The 19899-nt window shown below is 42.9% G+C and overlaps 1 protein-coding gene across 10 annotated transcripts in view; it reads left to right on the top strand.

The window, feature by feature from the left end:
• smyd3 (SET and MYND domain containing 3) overlaps positions 1-19899 on the top strand; it is a 785608-nt gene that overhangs the window by 317718 nt on the left and 447991 nt on the right. Inside the window, exon 1 of one of the 10 annotated variants that reach the window (XM_072580435.1) lies at positions 13863-13891. The exons of the other annotated variants lie outside the window; for them this stretch is intronic. Coding sequence (XP_072436536.1) covers positions 13874-13891 — 18 coding nt within the window. The 5' untranslated portion in view covers positions 13863-13873. Of the gene's footprint in view, positions 1-13862; positions 13892-19899 lie in introns of those variants that run through there. 10 annotated transcript variants of the gene reach the window in all.

Genomic DNA, 19899 nt, shown 5'->3' with positions numbered 1-19899 from the left:
TCATGAAGGATTATAAAATTCCTACAGTCTGGAAGCAGGCCATTTGGCCCATTGAGTCCAAACCACCCTGTGAAGAGCATGCACCCAGATATACCCTTCTACCCTATCCCTGTAACCCTTCATTTTCCATGGCTAATCCACATAGGTACTATTGGCAATTTAGCATGGCCAATTTAATTGACCTGCACATCTTTGGACTGTGGGAAGAAACCATTGCAGCCAGAGAAAACCTACGCAGACATGGGGAAAACTTGCAAACTGCACACAGAGTGAGGGTGGAATCAACCCTGGGTCCCTGGCGCTGTGAGGCAGCAGTGCTAGCCACTGAGCCACTGTGGTTAGCACCATGTTAAAAAATCAAATTTTCTTTCAAAAACACATTATGTCTGGAAAGAAAAACATTTCACTAAAGCCAAATCCGATATGTGCTATTGCAGAGAAAATGTTGGAAGTACTCAGATCATGCAGCATCTGCAGAGAGAGAAGCAGAGTGTGCATTTCAAATCAATGGCCTTGTATCAGAAAATCTACTGTTTCTTGTAGAATATGTTGAACAAGGTTGGCTATAGTGATCCTTCATCTTTTCATCTGTTTAGAGCTTATCTGTTTGGACTGTCTGCTAAATCTATGAACAGTTAGTAATTTCAAAAGGCTTTTTTTCTGGAATCTTGGGGTACTTTATGTTGCCCTAGCAGGGTGGTGCAACGAGTATTTACCACAAGTGAATTAATCATCCACACGCTTTCACAGAAAGAAGAGTAGAACATGTTAAATACTTTGTAAATTTAACTGGCCATCTGGAAAATCTCACCAACTTAATATTTTTTTCACCATTTCTCCATGTCTTTTACTGTAGAAACATCTAAATTCTGAAAGTATTATTCTGCAACTGATGAACTATCAAGTTGCTGACTGAGAGATACAAAAAAGTAACATTTGCAGACTGTCCAGCATTTTGGTTTCAGGAGCTGAGTGCTAGACTGGGACTCTTTCATTAAAGAAAGGAGGCTTAAACCCTTTACCACATTGCATGCACACTGTCCATCCAGATTGTGGTTAGCACTGCTGCCTCACAGCGCCAGAGACCCGGGTTCAATTCCCGCCTCAGGCGACTGACTGTGTGGAGTTTGCACATTCTCCCCGTGTCTGCGTGGGTTTCCTCCGGGTGCTCCGGTTTCCTCCCACAGTCCAAAGATGTGCAGGTCAGGTGAATTGGCTGTGCTAAATTGCCCGTAGTGTTAGGTAAGGGGTAGATGTAGGGGTATGGGTGGGTTGCGCTTCGGCGGGGCGGTGTGGAGTTGTTGGGCCGAAGGGCCTGTTTCCACACTGTAAGCAATCTAATCTAATCTAATCTAATCTAAAATTCAAGCGTCTTTATAAAAAAGGTAAGATTAGGATTGTCAGCACATCATGACATTAAATTGCAAAGATGAGACTTCATAACATATTGAGTCTGGTGTGTTTACCATGTAAAGCATTTCACCCTGATGTCAATTATCCCTGTTTGTACTTCTGTGACTATGTTCTGAGGTGTTCTTACCAGATGTTTCCCTCTTGAACTGTCTGCGTTCCATCAGTCATAACCTGTTGCAAAACCTGTTTCTCTGCATTTCTGGGGTGATTTAAAATCACTAAAAGCAAACCAATTCCGACGTATGAATATACAAATTAGGAACCAAAGAAGGCCATTTTGCCCCTCATGTCTGCTGCTATTTGATAAGATTGTGGCTGATCTGATTGTGGTTTTAACTCCACTTTCTCTCCCACCTCTGATAACCTTTGATTCCCATGTTAGGCAAGGAATCTACCCACCTCTCCCTTAAATGTACTCAATGACCCTGCCTTCACCACTCTTTGGGAAGGAAAATGTTACAGACTTGCAACCCTTTAAGTCATAGAGTCACAGAGATGTACAGCACAGAAATAGACCCTTCAGTCCAACTTGACAATGCCGATCAGCTATCCCTACCGAATCTAGTCCCACTTGCCAGCACCTGGCCCATATCCCTCCAAACCCTTCCTATTCATAAATATTATAATTGTACCAGCCTCCACCACATCCTCTGGCAGCTCATTCCATACACGTACCACCCTCTGTGTGAAAATGTTGCCCCTTAGGTCTCTTTTATATCTTTCCCTTCTCACCCCAAACCTATGCCCTCTAGTTCTGGACTCCCCCACCCCAGGGAAAGAAACTTTGTCTATTTATCCTATCCATGCTCCTCCTGATTTTATAAACCTCTATCAGATCACCCCTCAGCCTCCAACGCTCAAGGGAAAACAGCCTGTTCAGCCTCTTCCTATAGCTCAACCCTGGCACCATCCTTGGAAATCTTTTCTGAACCCTTTCAAGTTTTACAACATCCTTTTGATAGGAAGGAGACCAGAATTGCACACAATATTCCAAAAGTGTCCTCACCAATGTCCTGTACAGCCTGAACATGACCTCCCAACCCCACACTCAATACTCTGACCAATAAAAGAAAGCAAACCAAACGCCTTCTTCACTATCCTATCTACCTGCAACTCTACTTTCAAGGAGCTATGAACCTGCACGCCAAGATTTCTTTGTTCAGCAACAGTCCCTAGGACCTTACCATTAAGTGTAAAACCCCTGCTAAGATTAACTTTTCCAAAATGCAGCACACCACATTTATCTAAATTAAACTCCATCCAACACTCCTCAGCCCATTAGCCCATCTGATCAAGATCCCATTGTAGTCTAAGGTAACCTTCTTTGCTGATTCACTTTTATGCATTTCAAGACATCCAGCACTTCTTCCTCTGTAATATGGACATTTTCAAGATGTCACCATCTATTTCCCTACATTCTGTATCTTCCATGTCCTTCTCCACAGTAAACATTGGTGCAAAATACTCGGCTAGTATCTCCCCATCTCCTGCGGCTCCACACAAAGGCTGCCTTTCTGATCTTTAAGGGTCTCTATTCTCTCCCTCGTTACCCTTTTGTCCTTAATGTATTTGTAAAAACTCTTTAGATTGTCCTTAACCCTTTTTGTCAAAAATATCTCATGTCCCCTTTTTGCCCTCCTGAATTCCTCTTACGTATACTCCTACAGCCTTATACGCTTCTAATGATTCACTTGGTCTTCCCTGCCTATACCTGACATATGCTTCTGCCTTTTTCTTAACCAAACCCTCAATTTCTCTAGTCATCTAGCATTCCCTACACCCACCAGCCTTTCCTTTCACACTAACAGGAATATACTGTCTCTGGACTCTTGTTATGAAGGCTTCCCATTTTCCAGTTGTCCCTTTACCTGCGAACATCTGCCCCCAATCAGCTTTTGAAAGTTCTTGCCTAATCCCGTCAAAATTAGCCTTCCTCCAGTTTAGAACTTCAACTTTTAGATATGGTCTATCCTTTTTCATCACTATTTTAAATCTAATGGAATTATGGTCGCTGGCCCCAAAGTGCTCCCCCACTGACACCTCAGTCACCTGCCCTGCCTTATTTCCCAAGAGTAGGTCAAGTTTTGTACATCCTCATACTGAATCTGGAAGAAGAATTTCTTTTCATCTCTGTCTTAAATGAGAGACCTTTATTTTTAGACCTCCTAAAGGTAGCCATTGAATGTACAGGGGTGCCTCGGAATCCGAATTTAATTCGTTCCAGGAGGCTGTTCGGAATGTGAAAAGTTCGGGTTCCAAAACCATTTTCCTCACAGGAAATAATGGAAAGTGAATTAATCCGTTTCTGGACCCAATAAAAAACATTTCCAAGACAGTTTTAACTGCAAATACACATGGTTAAGGTAAAATAAGATGAGTAAATGACCTAAATATCAAGTAATAATAATAAAAACAAGAAATAAATGTACTAGCATGAAAATAACTTCATTTACCTTAATGAGGAGTGCTAATGGTGCATGTGGAAGCTGGAGAGGAGGAAAGAGGGAGAGGGTTTACTGCTTGGAAGGTGAGTCACCTTCCATAATAATATCAGATAACTGTGCTTCTGCTGTTTGCTCTCTTTGTCTCGTCATTGCCGTAACACTAAGACCACTTGTAGAGGGCTGGGGCTCACTGGACTGGCTTTCTTCAGAGAACCACCTTTCCAAAATTGTTTGGTGTTGGCGACTTTTCTGAATTTTTCTGAAGTGGTCAATCACATTGTCATCGAACAAGTTTATGCTCCTGTTGACCACTGCCCTGTTAGGATGCCACTTTTCTACAATAGCCTGTGTTTTAGACCACAGGAAGCACAGTTCCTTAATTTCAGCACTGGAAATGTTCCCACTAGCTCCCTCTTCCTCCTCTGAAGAAATTTCCTCTGCCACTTCTTCTTGCTGCGTCTTGAGGAGGTGCTGAAGTTCTTCTGTGGTGAGTTCATTCTTGTGATCCTCCACTAACTCTTCCACATCGTCTTCACTCACCTCCTAGCCCATGGACTTGTCCAGAGACACAATAACAGGCCGTTCTTTGAAGCCTTCAAAGTCTCTCCCTGCAATACATTCGGGCCAGAGTTTCTTCCAGGCAGAGATCATTGTCCTCAGAGACACTTTCCTCAATGCTTTGTGTATGATTCTTAAGCAATGGAGGATATTATAATGATCTTTCCAAAAGTCTCTGAGGGTCAGTTCAGTCTCATTTGTCACCTCAAAGCATCTCTGGAACATAGCCTTGGTGTTCAGTTTTTTGAAATTTGAGATAACTTGCTGGTCCATGGGCTGGATGAGAGGAGTGCTATTGGGGGGCAAGAACTTCACCTTGATGAAGCTATATTCGCCCACCAAATCTTCTTCCAAGCCTGGAGGATGAGCAGGAGCGTTGTCCATCACAAGAAGAGTCTTCAGGGGTAGATTCTTTTCCTCAAGATAAGCCTTCACAGAAGGGGCAAACTCCTCATGAATCCACTCAGTGAAGAACTGCCTGGTAACCCATGCTTTCATGTTTGCCCTCCACATAACATTAAGCTTGCTTTTCATAACATTGTTCTTTTTGAATACACGTGGATTCTCTGTGGTACACAAGCAAAGGCTTTATCTTGCAGTCTCCACGAGCATTACCACACAACAAGAGAGTAAGCCTGTCTTTCATTGGCTTGTGGCCTGGTAAAGACTTCTCTTCCTGAGTTATATAGGTCCTCATTGGCATCTTTTTCCAATTGTCTCATCACAATTGAACACCTGTTGTGCCACATACCCCTCAGTGTTCACAAACTCACTAAATTTCTTCACAAAATTTGCCGCTGCATCCACATTCGAACTAGCAGCCTCTCCATGCATAACAACACTGTGGATCCCAGTTCTCAAACCACCCCCTACTAGCCTTAAACTCATCACTATCAGCACTACTTCCAGGCACGTCTTTTTTAAGGTCAGCATACAGGAGCCTGGCTTTCTCACAAATTATACCCTCAGAGATGGGATCACCAACCAACTGTTTTTCATTTATCCACACTAAGAGGAGTTTTTCCAACCTCCTCTATAAACTTCGATCTCTTAGAGGTCAGAGTCGTAACACCTTTTGCCACATCAGCTGCTTTTATCACTTCTTTATTTTTCAGAATCATACACATGGTCGATTTCGGCATCTCAAACATGGCAGCGAGATCAAACACACATGTACCGCTCTCATGCTTAGCGATAAGTTCTTTCTTCAACTCAATTGTCGTTCTCACGGACTTCCTCTTCCTCATATTTGCTTCACTGCTCTTCTTGGGTGCCATGGTGAATGCACAAGGGTGATCATTTAAAAAAACCAGCACAAATCAAGGTGAAAACACGAGATAAACTAATGATGGACACACGAGAGATGCTTTCACGACTTACTTCCGGGGACGAACTGAACAAACAATGTGTGACCTGAACGGTACGTGGTGTTCGAATTCTGAAAATGTGTTCGGATTTTAGGGCAACATTTTCTCGAAATAATTGTTCGGATTCCGAGTTGTTCGAACAATAGGGTGTTTGGATTCCGGGGTCACCACTGTCTACCAAATCCATCGCTGTTGACAGTTAGAAACACTGTTTCTTGGAAAGTAAAGTGCAATTCTTGGAGCGACAAACAGAAATAAGCAAGCAGTGTTTATCCAGTTCCAGCCTGACGATGAGTGCATGATTTAAGTAGTGACCCAAAAACATAATAGTCTTTCATTTACAATGCTGCTAACACAGAGGAAGTGATTACTCTACCCAGTCAAGACATTTCCAGATTCCTTTCATTTTTAACTCTACAAGTTTTTAATAAAGATCAGCGGGTACATGCATAATGCATAATCTTGTACTTCTGTGATTCCACTTGACATGTTTGAATCATTGGAATATAATTTTCTATTTTAAATTTTTTTCATTAATGCCTTCATGAGGTTTGAAAGGTAAATTTGAATTTAATGATGACTTTCTCACTTGCTGCAGGATATCAGTCTGTCATCACAGTTCTACCACTGGGAATGTGAAAAGTTGGCCAGGCTCCAGATCAGTGTGTCACAAAATGTGGACAGTGGATCACTGATTGTCAATTGGTTGTTCTGCAATTCTAGAGGCTGATGTGTGAGGCCACATGAGAGATCCCCCCCCCCCCGCCCCACCTCCCCCTCCTCACCCCTGGGCAAGCACAGTAGCTCAGTGATTAACTCTGCTGCCTCACAGCACCAGGGTCCCAGGTTTGATCCCACCCTTGGGTGAATATCTGTATAGGGTATACATGTTCTCCAGGTGCTCTGGTTTCCTCCCACAGTCCAAAGATGTGTGGGTTAGATGGATTGGCCATGTAAATTGCCCATAGTGTCCAGGGATGTGCAGGCTAGATGGTCTAGCCGTGGGAAATTAAGGTAAAAAGGAAGGGGGTGTGTCTGGGAGAGTTGCTGTTTGGGCGGTCAGTGTAGACTCAATGGGCTGAATGGACTGCTTCCACACTAGGGATTCTTTAATGTGATACAGCATGAACCAGTATTTCTGTGAGCAACAGCATTGTAGTTTTATTAGCAAGATTTATATTACTGTTGATTTTATTTGATTAATGTAGATATAAGATAAGCATTATTTTTGTCAGAAGATTATTGTGATGATTTTATAGCACTTTCAATTAAATGTAATTATTAATGTTTATTCTGGAAATGTCTGTACTTTTAGTTGTGGCAAAAATTAATAGTTTCCTAATTAAAAAAAAATTAATGCACTTAAGTTTAATTATAATAAAGCAGCAAAATGTTCATTGTTTCTATAAGTTCCCATTAACTCTGATGAGTGTTTTTTGCAATGGTGAGTAGCCTAGGATCAGTAAGTCTTCTCTGATGTGTTATGCTCTAGCTAAGTGGTCTGCAGACAACAATGCTTAGAGAACCACTACTGTGCAGTTGTTTCCCAGTACAGAACTTAGAGTCAGATATGTACAGTATGGAAACAGACACTTGGATCCAACTCATCCATGCCGACCAGATATCTTAAATTAATCTAGTCCCATTTGCCAATATTTGGGTCATATCCCTACAAACCTTCATATTCATCTACCCAACCAGATGCCTCTTAAATGTTGTGATTGTACCAACCTCCACCACTTCCTCTGGCAGCTCATTCTATACACGCACCACCTTCTGCATGAAAAGGTTGCCCCTTAGGTCCCTTTTAGTACCTTCCCCTCTCACTCTAAAGCTATGCCTTTAGTTTTGGACACCTCTACCATGGCGAAAATACCTTGTTTGTTTACCCTATCCATGCTCCTTATGATTTTATAAATTTCTACAAGGCCATCTCTCAGCCTCCGATGATCCAGGGAAATAGTCCTACCCTATACAGCTTCTCCCTATAACTCAAGCCCTCCAGCCCTGGCAACCTCCTTGTAAATCTTTTCTGAACCCTTTCAATAGTAGTGAGATCAGAATTGCTTGTAGTATTCCAAAAGTGGCATAACCAATGTGCTGTACAGCCACAACATGATGTCTCAACTCCTATGCTCAATGTTGTGACCAATAAATGCAAACATAACAGACACCTTCTTCACTATCCTATCTATCTGCAATTCCACTTTCTAGGAACTATGAAACCGCACTCCAAGGTCTCTTTGTTCAGCAACACTCCCCAGGATCTTACTATTAAATGTATAAGTCCTGCCTTGACTTGCCTTTCCAAAATGCAGCACCTCATATTTATCTAAATTAAACTCTCTCTGCCACTCCTGACCCATTGGCCCATCTGATCGAGATCCTGAGGTAACCTTCTTCACTGTCCACTACACCTCCCTCTGCAAACGTACTAACCATATCTCCGATGTCACATCCAAATAATTTATATAAATGATGAAAAGCAGTGGATCCAGCATTGATCCTTGTGGCACAATGCTGGTCACAGACCTCCAGTCTGAAAAGCAACCCTGTACCACCACTCTCTGCCTTCTACCCTGTATCCAAAAGGCTAGTGTAATCTAACCTTGCTAACCAGTCTACCATGAGGAACCTTGTCAAATGCCTTACTGAAGTCCACATAGATCACGTCCATTGCTCTGCCCTCATCAATCGCCTTTGTTACGTCTTCAAAAACTCAATCAAGTTCATGAGACATGATTTCCCATATGCAAAGCCATGTTGACTATCCTGAATCAGTCCTTGCTTTTCCAAGTACATGCAAATCCTGTCCCTCAGGATTCCCTTCAACAACTTCAGTGGGTGGCACGGTCGCACAGTGGTTAGCACTGCTGCCTCACAGCGCCAGAGACCCGGGTTCAATTCCCGCCTCAGACTGTGTGGAGTTTGCACATTCTCCCCGTGTCTGCATGGGTTTCCTCTGGGTGCTCCGGTTTCCTCCCACAGTCCAAAAATGTGCAGGTTAGATGAATTGGCCACGCTAAATTGCCCGTAGTGTTAGATGTAGCGATAAATGTAGGGGAATGGGTATGGGTGGGTGCGCTTCGGTGGGTTGGTGTTGACTTGTTGGGCCAAAGGGCCTGTTTCCACACTGTAAGTAATCTAATCTAATCTAAAAACTTGCCCACCACATTGTCAGGTTCACCAGTCTATAGTTCCCTGACTTTTCCTTATGACCTTACTTATATAGTGGCACTATATTAACCAACCTCCATTCTTCTGGCGCCTCATCTGTGGCTATTGATATTACAAGTATCTCAGCAAGAAGACCACCAATCACTTCCCTAGCTATCCACAGAGTTCGAGGGTACACATAGAACATAGAACATAGAACATAGAAGAATACAGCGCAGTACAGGCCCTTCAGCCCTCGATGTTGCGCCGATCAAAGCCCACCTAACCTACACTAACCCACTATCCTCCATATACCTATCCAATGCCCGCTTAAATACCCATAAAGAGGGAGAGTCCACCACTGCTACTGGCAGGGCATTCCATGAACTTACGACTCGCTGAGTGAAGAACCTACCCCTAACATCAGTCCTATATCTACCCCCCCTTAATTTAAAGCTATGCCCCCTTGTAATAGCTGACTCCATACGTGGAAAAAGGTTCTCACTGTCAACCCTATCTAACCCCCTAATCATCTTGTACACCTCTATCAAATCACCCCTAAACCTTCTTTTCTCCAATGAAAACAACCCCAAGTGCCTCAGCCTTTCCTCATAGGATTTTCCTACCATACCAGGCAACATCCTGGTAAACTTCCTCTGCACCCGTTCCAGTGCCTCCACATCCTTCCTATAGTATGGCGACCAAAACTGCACACAATATTCCAGATGCGGCCGCACCAGAGTCTTATACAACTGCAGCATGACCTCAGGACTCCGGAACTCAATTCCTCTACCAATAAAAGCCAGTACGCCATATGCCTTCTTCACTGCACTATTTACCTGGGTGGCAACTTTCAGAGATCTGTGTACATGGACACCAAGATCCCTCTGCTCTTCCACACTACCAAGTAGTCTACCATTAGCCCAGTAATCCATCTTTTTATTACTCTTACCAAAGTGAATCACTTCACACTTAGCTACATTGAACTCCATTTGCCACCTTTCTGCCCAGCTCTGCAGCTTCTCTATATCTCGCTGTAACCTGCCATATCCTTCCTCACTGTCTACAACTCCTCCGACTTTCGTATCATCCGCAAACTTGCTCACCCAACCTTCTAACCCTTCCTCCAGGTCATTTATAAAAATGACAAACAGCAATGGTCCCAAAACAGATCCTTGCGGAACACCGCTAGTGACGGCACTCCAAGATGAACCTTTGCCATCAACTACTACCCTCTGTCTTCTTCCAGAGAGCCAATTCCTAATCCAAACCTCCAACTCACCCTCAATGCCATATCTCTGTATTTTCTGCAGTAGCCTACCAAGGGGGACCTTATCAAACGCTTTACTAAAATCCATATATACCACATCTACCGCTTTCCCCTCATCTACCTCCTTAGTCACCTTCTCAAAGAATTCAATAAGGTTTGTGAGGCACGACCTGCCCTTCACAAAACCATGCTGACTATCCTTGATCACATCATTCTTATCCAGATGTGCATAAATCCTATCCCTTACAATTCTCTCTAAGACTTTGCCCACAACAGAAGTGAGACTCACTGGCCTATAGTTACTAGGATTATCCCTACTCCCCTTCTTGAACAAGGGAACCACGTTTGCTAGCCTCCAGTCCTCTGGCACTACTCCTGTCGACAAAGAGGACACAAAAATCAAGGCCAATGGCTCTGCAATCTCCTCCCTTGCTTCCCAGAGAATCCTAGGATAAATGCCATCAGGCCCAGGGGACTTATCTATTTTCACCCTTGCCAGAATTTCCAACACCTCTTCTCGACATATCTCAAAGCCATCCATTCTACTGATTCGTGCCTCAGTATTCATATTGACAACAATGTCCTGTTCCTGAGTGAATACTGACGAAAAGTATTCATTCAGCGCCTCCCCAATCTCTTCAGCCTCCACACGCAACTTCCCATTACTATCCTTGATTGGACCTATTCCTTCCCTCGTCATTCTTTTATTCCTAACATACCTATAGAAAGCCTTAGGGTTTTCCCTAATCCTACCAACTAAGGACCTTTCATGTCCCCTCCTTGCTGCTCTTAGCTCTCTCTTCAGGTCCTTCCGGGCTACCTTATAACTCTCAATTGCCCCTATTGAACCTTCACGCCTCATCTTTACAAAGGCCGCCCTCTTCCATTTAACAAGGGATTCCAACTCCTTATTAAACCACGGCTCCCTCACACGACCCTTTCCTCCCTGCCTGATAGGTACGTACTTATCAAGGACACTCAATAGTTGCTCCTTGAACAAGTTCCACATATCAATTACGCTCTTACCTTGGAATCTACTTTTCCAATCCACACATCCTAAGTCATGCCTCACCGCATCATAATTTCCCTGTCCCCAGCTATAACTCTTTCCCTGTAGTACACACTTATCCCTCTCCATCACTAGAGTAAAAATCACCGAATTGTGGTCACTGTCCCCAAAGTGCTCACCTACCTCTAGTTCTAATACCTGGCCTGGTTCGTTACCCAGAACCAAATCCAGTATGGCCTCACCTCTTGTTGGCTTATCTACATATTGTGTCAGGAAACTCTCCTGCACACATTGCACAAACACTGACCCATCTAACGAACTTGAGCTATAGCTTTCCCAATCAATATCAGGAAAGTTAAAGTCTCCCATAACAATCACCCTATTACTGTCACTCTTCTCCTGAATCATCTTCGCAATCCTTTCTTCAACGATTCTAGGACTATTAGGAGGCCTGTAAAAGACTCCTAACAGGGTGACCTCACCTCTCCTATTCCTAACCTCAACCCAAACTACCTCAGATGGCAAATCTTCGTCCATCTTCCTTTCCACCGCTGTAATACTATCTTTGACAAGCAAAGCCACACCCCCCCCTCTTTTTCCCCCACCTCGGACCCTACTAAAACATTTAAACCCTGGAACCTGCAACAGCCAATCCTGTCCCTGATCTAGCCACGTCTCCGTAATAGCCACAACATCGAAGTCCCAGGTACCAACCCACGCTGCGAGTTCACCTACCTTATTTCGTATACTTCTGGCATTAAAGTACACACACTTCAAGCCACTCTTCTGTTTACAGGCACCCTCCTTTAAGATTGATGCCATATTCCTAACCTCCCTACACTCCAGGTCCTGCACCCTAAAGCTACATTCCAGGTCCTACACCTGATCAGGTCCCGCGGATTTATCCACTTTTATTCTATTTTAAGATGTCCATCACTACTCCTCTGTCATATGGACATTTCTTTAAGTTACTTGAGTATTGATGAGAAAAAAAGAGACATTTTTGTCTTGCAAGTATGAGGATATTTGAAGAGTGTATTATCTAAATGGAGAGAACCTTCAGAGTGCTTTGGCAAGAGTGAAGTGTGTGTCCAGATGCACGAAAGCTAGTTTACAGGTACAGTTGGTACTGAGGAAGGCATATGGAATTTTGACATTTATTGCTAAAGCAATAGAGTATAAAAGTAGGGAAGTGTTACTGTAACTGTACAAGACATTAGTGAGACCGCATCTAGAGTATTGCATACAAATTTGGTCTCTTTGCTTGAGAAGGAATATAGTTGTGTTGGAGGCAACCTCAGAGGAGGTTCACTAGATTGATGCCAGGGATAAACTGTCTCTTTTCTAAAGAGAGATTGAGCAGTTTAGGCATATACTGTCTGGAGTTCAGAGGAATGAGAGGAGATCCAGTTGAGGTTGATAGGATATTCAAGGGGATTGACAAAGTCAATATAAAAATGATGCTTCCTCATGTGGGGAAATCTAGAATGGGAGCTCAAGGTTTTAAGATGTTTTATTTTTAGGGGTAGCAAATGCAAAACAATGATGAAGAGAAATTACTTATCTCAAAGCGTCATGGAATTCACTACTCCAGAGTGTATGCTGGGACATGGAGTGTATTGAAAGAGAAGACTGATTAATTTTTTATCAGCAATGGGTTGAAGGGTTATGGAGAATAGGCAGGAAGGTAGAGTTGTGCCCAATGAGATTAGCTATGTTCATATTGAATTGGGCAGCAGACTCAAGGGGCTGGAGGGGCTACTCCTGCTCCTGGTTCTTAGGTTCTAACAACAACATAAAGGGAAACTTTAAACTGTGTTATCTTAAAATATAAAATGTTGTTCCCGTTTACATTAGTATTCTGGTGAATGCAAGACAAAAAAACTTCTGTCAACAATTTTCAGCAATGCTCTCTATAATGTGTAAGACCTCAGAACAAAAATATACCGAGAATGGAAAGGTGATGTATCTACTTGAGTTTAAAAAGACACATCAGTCTTGTTGTGCTGTGTGTTTAATGACTTCTTGAACCTTATCTCCACAGCACGGGTTTCAAAGCTTCAAGTGCTCTGCACAAAATACAATTAAAATAGAAATTGATAAATGCTACTTAAATCCAAGACAATCTTTCTATGTAAGATGATCAAATGAACCAAAAAGGATCCTTTGAGCTATTCACACTGCGATCTTTTTTGATTGAACTTCACTTTGGAGTTTAGCTTTGGTATAGTCTGCATCGCTGTTTTCATTCTCCATCGCTCTCTACACAAGGTTCTTTACAACTTATTTCTGTCTGTGTTCAGGGCTTTGAAGTCCTTGAATTTCTCTTGACTCATTTCTTGTAAGACATTGGTTCTGAAATGTGTGACGTGCTCTGAACCTGCACTGCACTTTGTCTCAGTAAACTGAGAATTGTTTATCTTTCATTTTTGACTTATTGCGGTTACAGGGAATATGGGAACCCAAAAGTGAATGTTGCTGTGCAAATTATTGTATGAAAACTGGTCGGCTATAGAGTCCTGCATCACCAATCCAGTTATTTTGAGACATATGCAGCTACCTGTCTGATGTCAAAGCTGTCAATATTATACAAATTATTCAATTATCTGTTCAGGTATGTGAAACTCAGGTCTGGCTGCAGGTGAGACTTGAACCTATGTCTTCTGGCACAGAGGTAGGAACAATACCATTGTGTAATATTTTCTGATCAAGTGCTTGGACTGAATTCATAAATTCACAAATGTTATGTCACCCCTGGTGTGACCCAAAGGGCACTGATTAGATAAATGATCTGGGGACGCATGGTTTGATCCCACCATGGCAATTGGTAGAATTTAAATGTAATTAATAAATCTGGGAATGAAAGCTATTCTATTTGGTGAAGACCAGAAAACTAACATTATTTGTTACGATGATTCGTCTGTAATATCCTTTACAGAAAGTAATCCACCATCCATGCTTGGTCTCGCCTCGATGTGACCCCAGACCAACAGCAAGTGGTTAACTTTGAACAGCCCTCAGAAATGGCCTAGTGTGCTACTCAGTTCAGGAACAATGCAGAGTGGGCTATAAACGCCAGCAAGGCCTGGATCCAATGGAAGTATAAATAAAAGAGTATGCTTTTAAGTTTTCAACTTTGGTGTCATATTTCTCCGCAAGATGAGCTTCCCTTCACTGATCCATGGCATCACCAAGACTATCTTTTCTAGCTTGGTTCCACTGGCTGGTCTAACCCCTTCTGCAGAACCCTTCAGTCCTAGCACTCATGCCTTTCATAATTTAATATATTTCTTTTCAGTCACCCCTCAGCATCTGATGTGCAATCCAAGTTTATCCAACCTCTCCTTATAGCTAATACATTCCAATCCAGGCAACATCCTGGTCAACCTTATTTGCATCCTCTCCAAAGCCTCCACATTCTTCCTATAGTGGCCAGAACTACACACAGTACTCCAAGTGTGGCCTGGTTAAAATTGTATATGGCTGCAACATTAATTGCCAATTTTTACACTCAATGCCCAGACTAATAAAGGCAAGCATGTTGTGTGCCTTCTTTATCGTCTGCTCCACTTTTGTTGCTACTTTCAGGGAGTAATAGACTTGCACTCCAAGATCCCTCTGTGTACCAATGTTCTTAAGGGTCCTGCCATTTAATGTATACTTTTCTCTTACATTTTACCTCCCAAGATGCATCATGACACCCTTGTCTGGATTAAACTCCATCTGCCAGTTCACCACTCTACTGATCTATGTCCTGCTGTATCCTTTGATAAGTGTCGGTTATGTCAGAGCCCGGGTGTCTCTGGAGAAGGAGCATGCGGTGTCCACTAATACCCTCAAGATTTTCAGGGAAAAGTGGGCACCACAGGGAGTGGAGTGTACTATTTCCCCTTCCAACTCTATTTTGATTTAACCCCTGCCCTCCCCTTCACCTTTTTGATCAGGCAGCATTGCCCTGATGAAGGGCTTATGTCCGAAACATTGGTTCTCCTGCTCCTTGGATTCTGCCTGACCTGCTGTGCTTTTCCAGCACCACACTCTCGACACTAATCTCCAGCATCTGCTGTCCTCACTTTCTCCTAGTATCCTTTGATAAGCTTACTCACTGTCTACAACTCTAATTTTCAGGCCGTCTGCAAATTTACTAATCAGACCACTTGCACTTTTGTCCAAATTATTTATGCATAGATTACAGACAACAGAGGACCAGCACTGATCCTTGCAGAATACCACTGTTCACCGATCTCCAGTCTGAAAATCACCCCTCCAGAACTACCTTCTATCTCTATGACCAAGCCAATTTTGTATCCAACTTGCCAACTCACCGTGGATCCCATGTAACTTGATCTTCTGGACTAGCGTCCCATGAGGAACTTTGTCAAATGCTTTAGTAAAGTCTATATAGACAGCATCCACTACCATCCCCTCACTAAATATCTTCGTCACTTCCTCAAAAATCTCAATCAAGTTTGTGAGACAAGACCACCCCAACATAAAGCCATGCCAACTATCCCTAATAAGTCCATTCTTTTCCAAATGCCAGTAAATCCTGTCCCTAAGAACCTTCTCCAATAATTTTCCAACTACTCTTACTCCTCTCAGACCCACTGGACATCTCAAAGTGCTTTGGAGTCAACAAGGCAGCTTCTGAAGTGTGGTCATTGTTATAATAAAACACACCAACTCCCACAAACAATATCCTATTAGGAGATGCTCCCTGAGAGATAAATATGTTCCTAGACACCACAATAACTCCCCTGCTCTTCATCTGAATAATGGGATCTCTTTTATCTGTAGTGATTGTAATGAGGTCAGCCAGGTGGAGCTCATGGAATATGAGTTCTCAGATTGGACCAGGTTAACAGCCCCAATCAGGGAGCCCGGCTGACAGATAGAAACAGCAGTGTCATCCTCATGGATCTGCTCCTTGGCCTGGCCAAGCTGGCCATAAACAAGTCCAGGCAGCGGGCCATGGAGGGGGTCATTAGGGCCAACTGCCTGCCCCTCTTCCGCGGTTATGTCAGAGTCCGGGTGTCTCTGGAGAAGGAGCATGCGGTATCCACCAATACCCTTGAGATTTTCAGGGAAAAATGGGCACCGCAGGGAGTGGAGTGTATTATTTCCCCCTCCGACTCTATTTTGATTTAACCCCTACCCTCTCCTTCACCTTTTTGATCAGGCAGCATTGTCCTTTGATGTGAAGGGCACTGCCTGTCACTGGCCACTCAGGTGTTTCCTTTCTTCCTGGTAGTGGAAACTGAATAAAGGTTTGTGCATCTTGTGTCTTTCACTGTGTCTGTGTACACACACAACATGGGGGCTGGGGAAAAATAAGCACTACCACAGTTAGGCGGCAGTGTGGGGGTAAGGAAGAAGGAAAAAGAAAGAAAAAAAGAAAGAAAAATAAACAATAGTGTCAGAAGTTCCGTTCAGTCTGAGAGCTGGTTCTAAGGGAGCTGGATCAGTGCCATGTGTAAATTAAAGGTGACTTAATGACAGGATTCCGGCCTCTCTGGAGTTATTTCAGTATCCATCTGTGAGGCAAACCTTGTCTTGGTTTGAAGTGTCAGGCAAAGGAAGACCCTTCTGGTAGCACAGCATTCCCTCTGTATTGCACTGTGCTGCATAAAGCCTTGACCTGTGACTCCGAGTGAAAATGCTATTAAATGAGCCACAGTTGACAGTACATTTTATTGGATTAGAGTGGTGCTGGAAAAGCACAGCAGTTCAGGCAGCCTCCGAGAAGCAGGAAAATCGACTTTTCGGGCAAAAGCCCTTCATCAGGAATAGAGGCGGAGTCCCTGCAGGGTGGAGAGATAAATAAGAGGAGGGTGGGGGTGGGGAGAGAGTAGCATTCAGTACAACAGGTGAATGGGGGTGGGGATGGAGGTGATAGGTCAGGGAGGAGGGTGGGGGAAGGTAGCAAAGAGTACAATGGGTGAATGGGGGTGGGATGAAGGTGATAGGTCAGAGAGGAGGGTGGAGTGGATAGGTGGAAAGGAAGATAGGACAAGTCGTGGGAGAAGGGGAAATGAGGAAACTGGTGAAGTCCACATTGATGCTCTGGGGTTACATTTTTTTGAACTGCCTTCGCAGATCGGACAAGACCAACTGATGAAATTAGAACACAAATTCATTTTGTTTCAATGATTACCCAATCTTAATGGTTAATGTTGCTGTTGGCCCCAAACATTCATGTTGTAATCCAAAGTCTGTGGATGCATGATTCATTCTTGAAATTGAATACACCCTGCTACATCAGGAAGGCAATGGTCTACTAGTATAATCATTGGGCTGTTAACCCAGCGACCCAGGTAATGTTCTGGGGACTCTGGTTCAAATCCTGCCATGGCAGATGGGGAATTTGAATTCAATAAATAATCTGGAGATACACGTCTAATGATGACTGTAAATCCATTGTTGATTGTTGTAAAAACCTATGTAGTTCACTCATGTCCTTTAGGGAAGGAAACTGCTATCCTTAACTCATCTGGCCTGCATGTGACTCCAGACCCACTGCAATGTGGTTGATTTTTAATTGCTGTCTGGGCAATTAGGGATGGGCAATAAATGCCAGCGACATCCTCACCACTAAATAAGTATGTGAATGAGAAAAGAAGTATAAGTCTGAAGGAGTGTCATAATGTTCTTACCATTATGAGAAGTCAAATCTTGCCTCCAATCCTCTGTCCTGAAGCTCCAGGAAATCATGAAAGACTCCATGGGACAATATTGTGGATATTCTCCCTGTGTCCAGGTCAAACTCTTGCCTTGGCCAGCAAAATTAGACTTTCAATTCAGGCTTCTGTGAAAAACCTTGAGATGTTTTTCCCAATTATCGTTATAAATGTAAGTTTCTCTTGTTGCTCTTTGAAATATGGCAGTGTTATTACCTACAAAGCAATGATCATGGCTCTTCGAGGTGATTTAAATGCATCTGGTGTATTTTGCACAGTTGTGATAAAATTTTATTTGAGTGCAGATCTTTCAGTTTATGTGACTGAAGTAAACCTACATTCTTCTGTCAAACAGCTAAGTGATCAATGAAAATAAAAGATGTGCCCTAAATATTCATAGCCCTAATAAATGCATTTGAGACCAGGATGTTTAATAGTGTTTCACGGCAAATTAAGCCCCACTAAATCCTCCGGACACAAAAATAAACAAGGTTATATGCATCAGCTTCCCTAGCGTTTTATTACATACAAGTAAGAAAACAAACTTGGTTGGGATGCAGAATGACTTACCAGCTGAGTAGGAAAGAAAATACAAAAGGAAATTAATGCAGGCACTGGACATCTTTCCAAAAATTTGACAGCTGCATCGAGACAGCCTAATTTAAATGTCTGCTATGTTCAGGTACCTGTTGTATGAGTGTGCAGAGTGTTGACACCTTTTCCAATATCAAGCTTTTCTGATAGCTTTGAGACGATGTGACCTGCATAGATCTCTAACAAGTTGCTACAAAGTCCGTTTTAATCAAATGGATGATCTGCCACAAATCCTGCAAAGGGTGCCATAAGGTTGCAATCAAAATATACTTGCATTTATACAGCCAGCAGTCACAACCTTAATTTAAAGCCAATGAAATGCTTGTCAAGTGCGGTTAGTGTAGGGAATGAGTTGGACTGACTGAATATGCAGCAACTAGTAGAATGGCCAGGTGATTTCACCTCAATCATGTTGGTGGAAGGATAACTGTTGTCCAGGGCTCATCTTTGAATATTCAAAGACAACACCCCAATGGGACAGCAATCTACTGGGAGCATTAGACTTGGATAGGTCTTGAACAGAGTGCTGCCAATTGAGCCATGGATGACAGATGAAAAGGTCCTTCAAGGTTGACCACATCCTCATCAAATGGATTAATTATTAAATAGGTATTGGTAAGAGGAGAGTAAGGGGCTGTTGAGAGTTTTGGTGATGTAGTGGTAGTATTGAGCCAGGAGGTCTAGGTTCAAAGCCCTCCAACAATAACATCTCTTAACATGTTGATTAGAAAACTTATTGATAAGAAATAGGGACAACAATAAATCCTTGGAGGACACCCCGATGTAATAATGGGGGAAATGGAAAATGAGCCATTGCAGGTGATTCTCTGGACTAGAATTTGAAAAGTCCAGTGTGAACTTCTCAAATTCCCACATCTGCTTTCTGGAGACCTGTCTGAATAATGTTAACTGTGGATTACTGAATTAGGATAGTTTTGTGTTTATCGATCCAGGCATATGAGAAACTGTATCATAACTATCCAAGCCCGTGTCACATGAGACCATCACAGCTGAGGATCTTCCATTTCAACCCAAACAGGTTTCCCAACACAGTTTGATGTCTTGTCTGAAATGTGTCCTCTCTAATATGCTGCATGGGCACTGTCCTGGGGACTTGCACCCACCACCTTCTCACTTGGTAAAGTGCCAGTGTGCAGGGAAACTGAGACCATTAAACAGTGACATTGAAACAAATTTAGGGAAGCATTAAGAGAAAAGATACCGGATAGAGCCAACAAAAATGGAACAACCAATGCCCTCCTGTGTGACTGGGTATTTATTAAGGCTGGGGGTGACAGCTGGGTGTCTCTTCATCTTCCCTCCATTTCTTTCAAGTCTGTGGCAGGAAGACCTTTGGACAGCCTTCCCACTACCATGCCAGTTGAGGCTCTGATGTGGGCAATTTGCTGCT

This window comes from Chiloscyllium punctatum, chromosome 11, assembly GCF_047496795.1.
Source record: "Chiloscyllium punctatum isolate Juve2018m chromosome 11, sChiPun1.3, whole genome shotgun sequence".
NCBI lineage: Eukaryota > Metazoa > Chordata > Chondrichthyes > Orectolobiformes > Hemiscylliidae > Chiloscyllium > Chiloscyllium punctatum.
The sequence above is the reverse complement of the archived record's forward strand: the minus strand, read 5'-3'. Positions and strand labels throughout refer to the sequence as shown.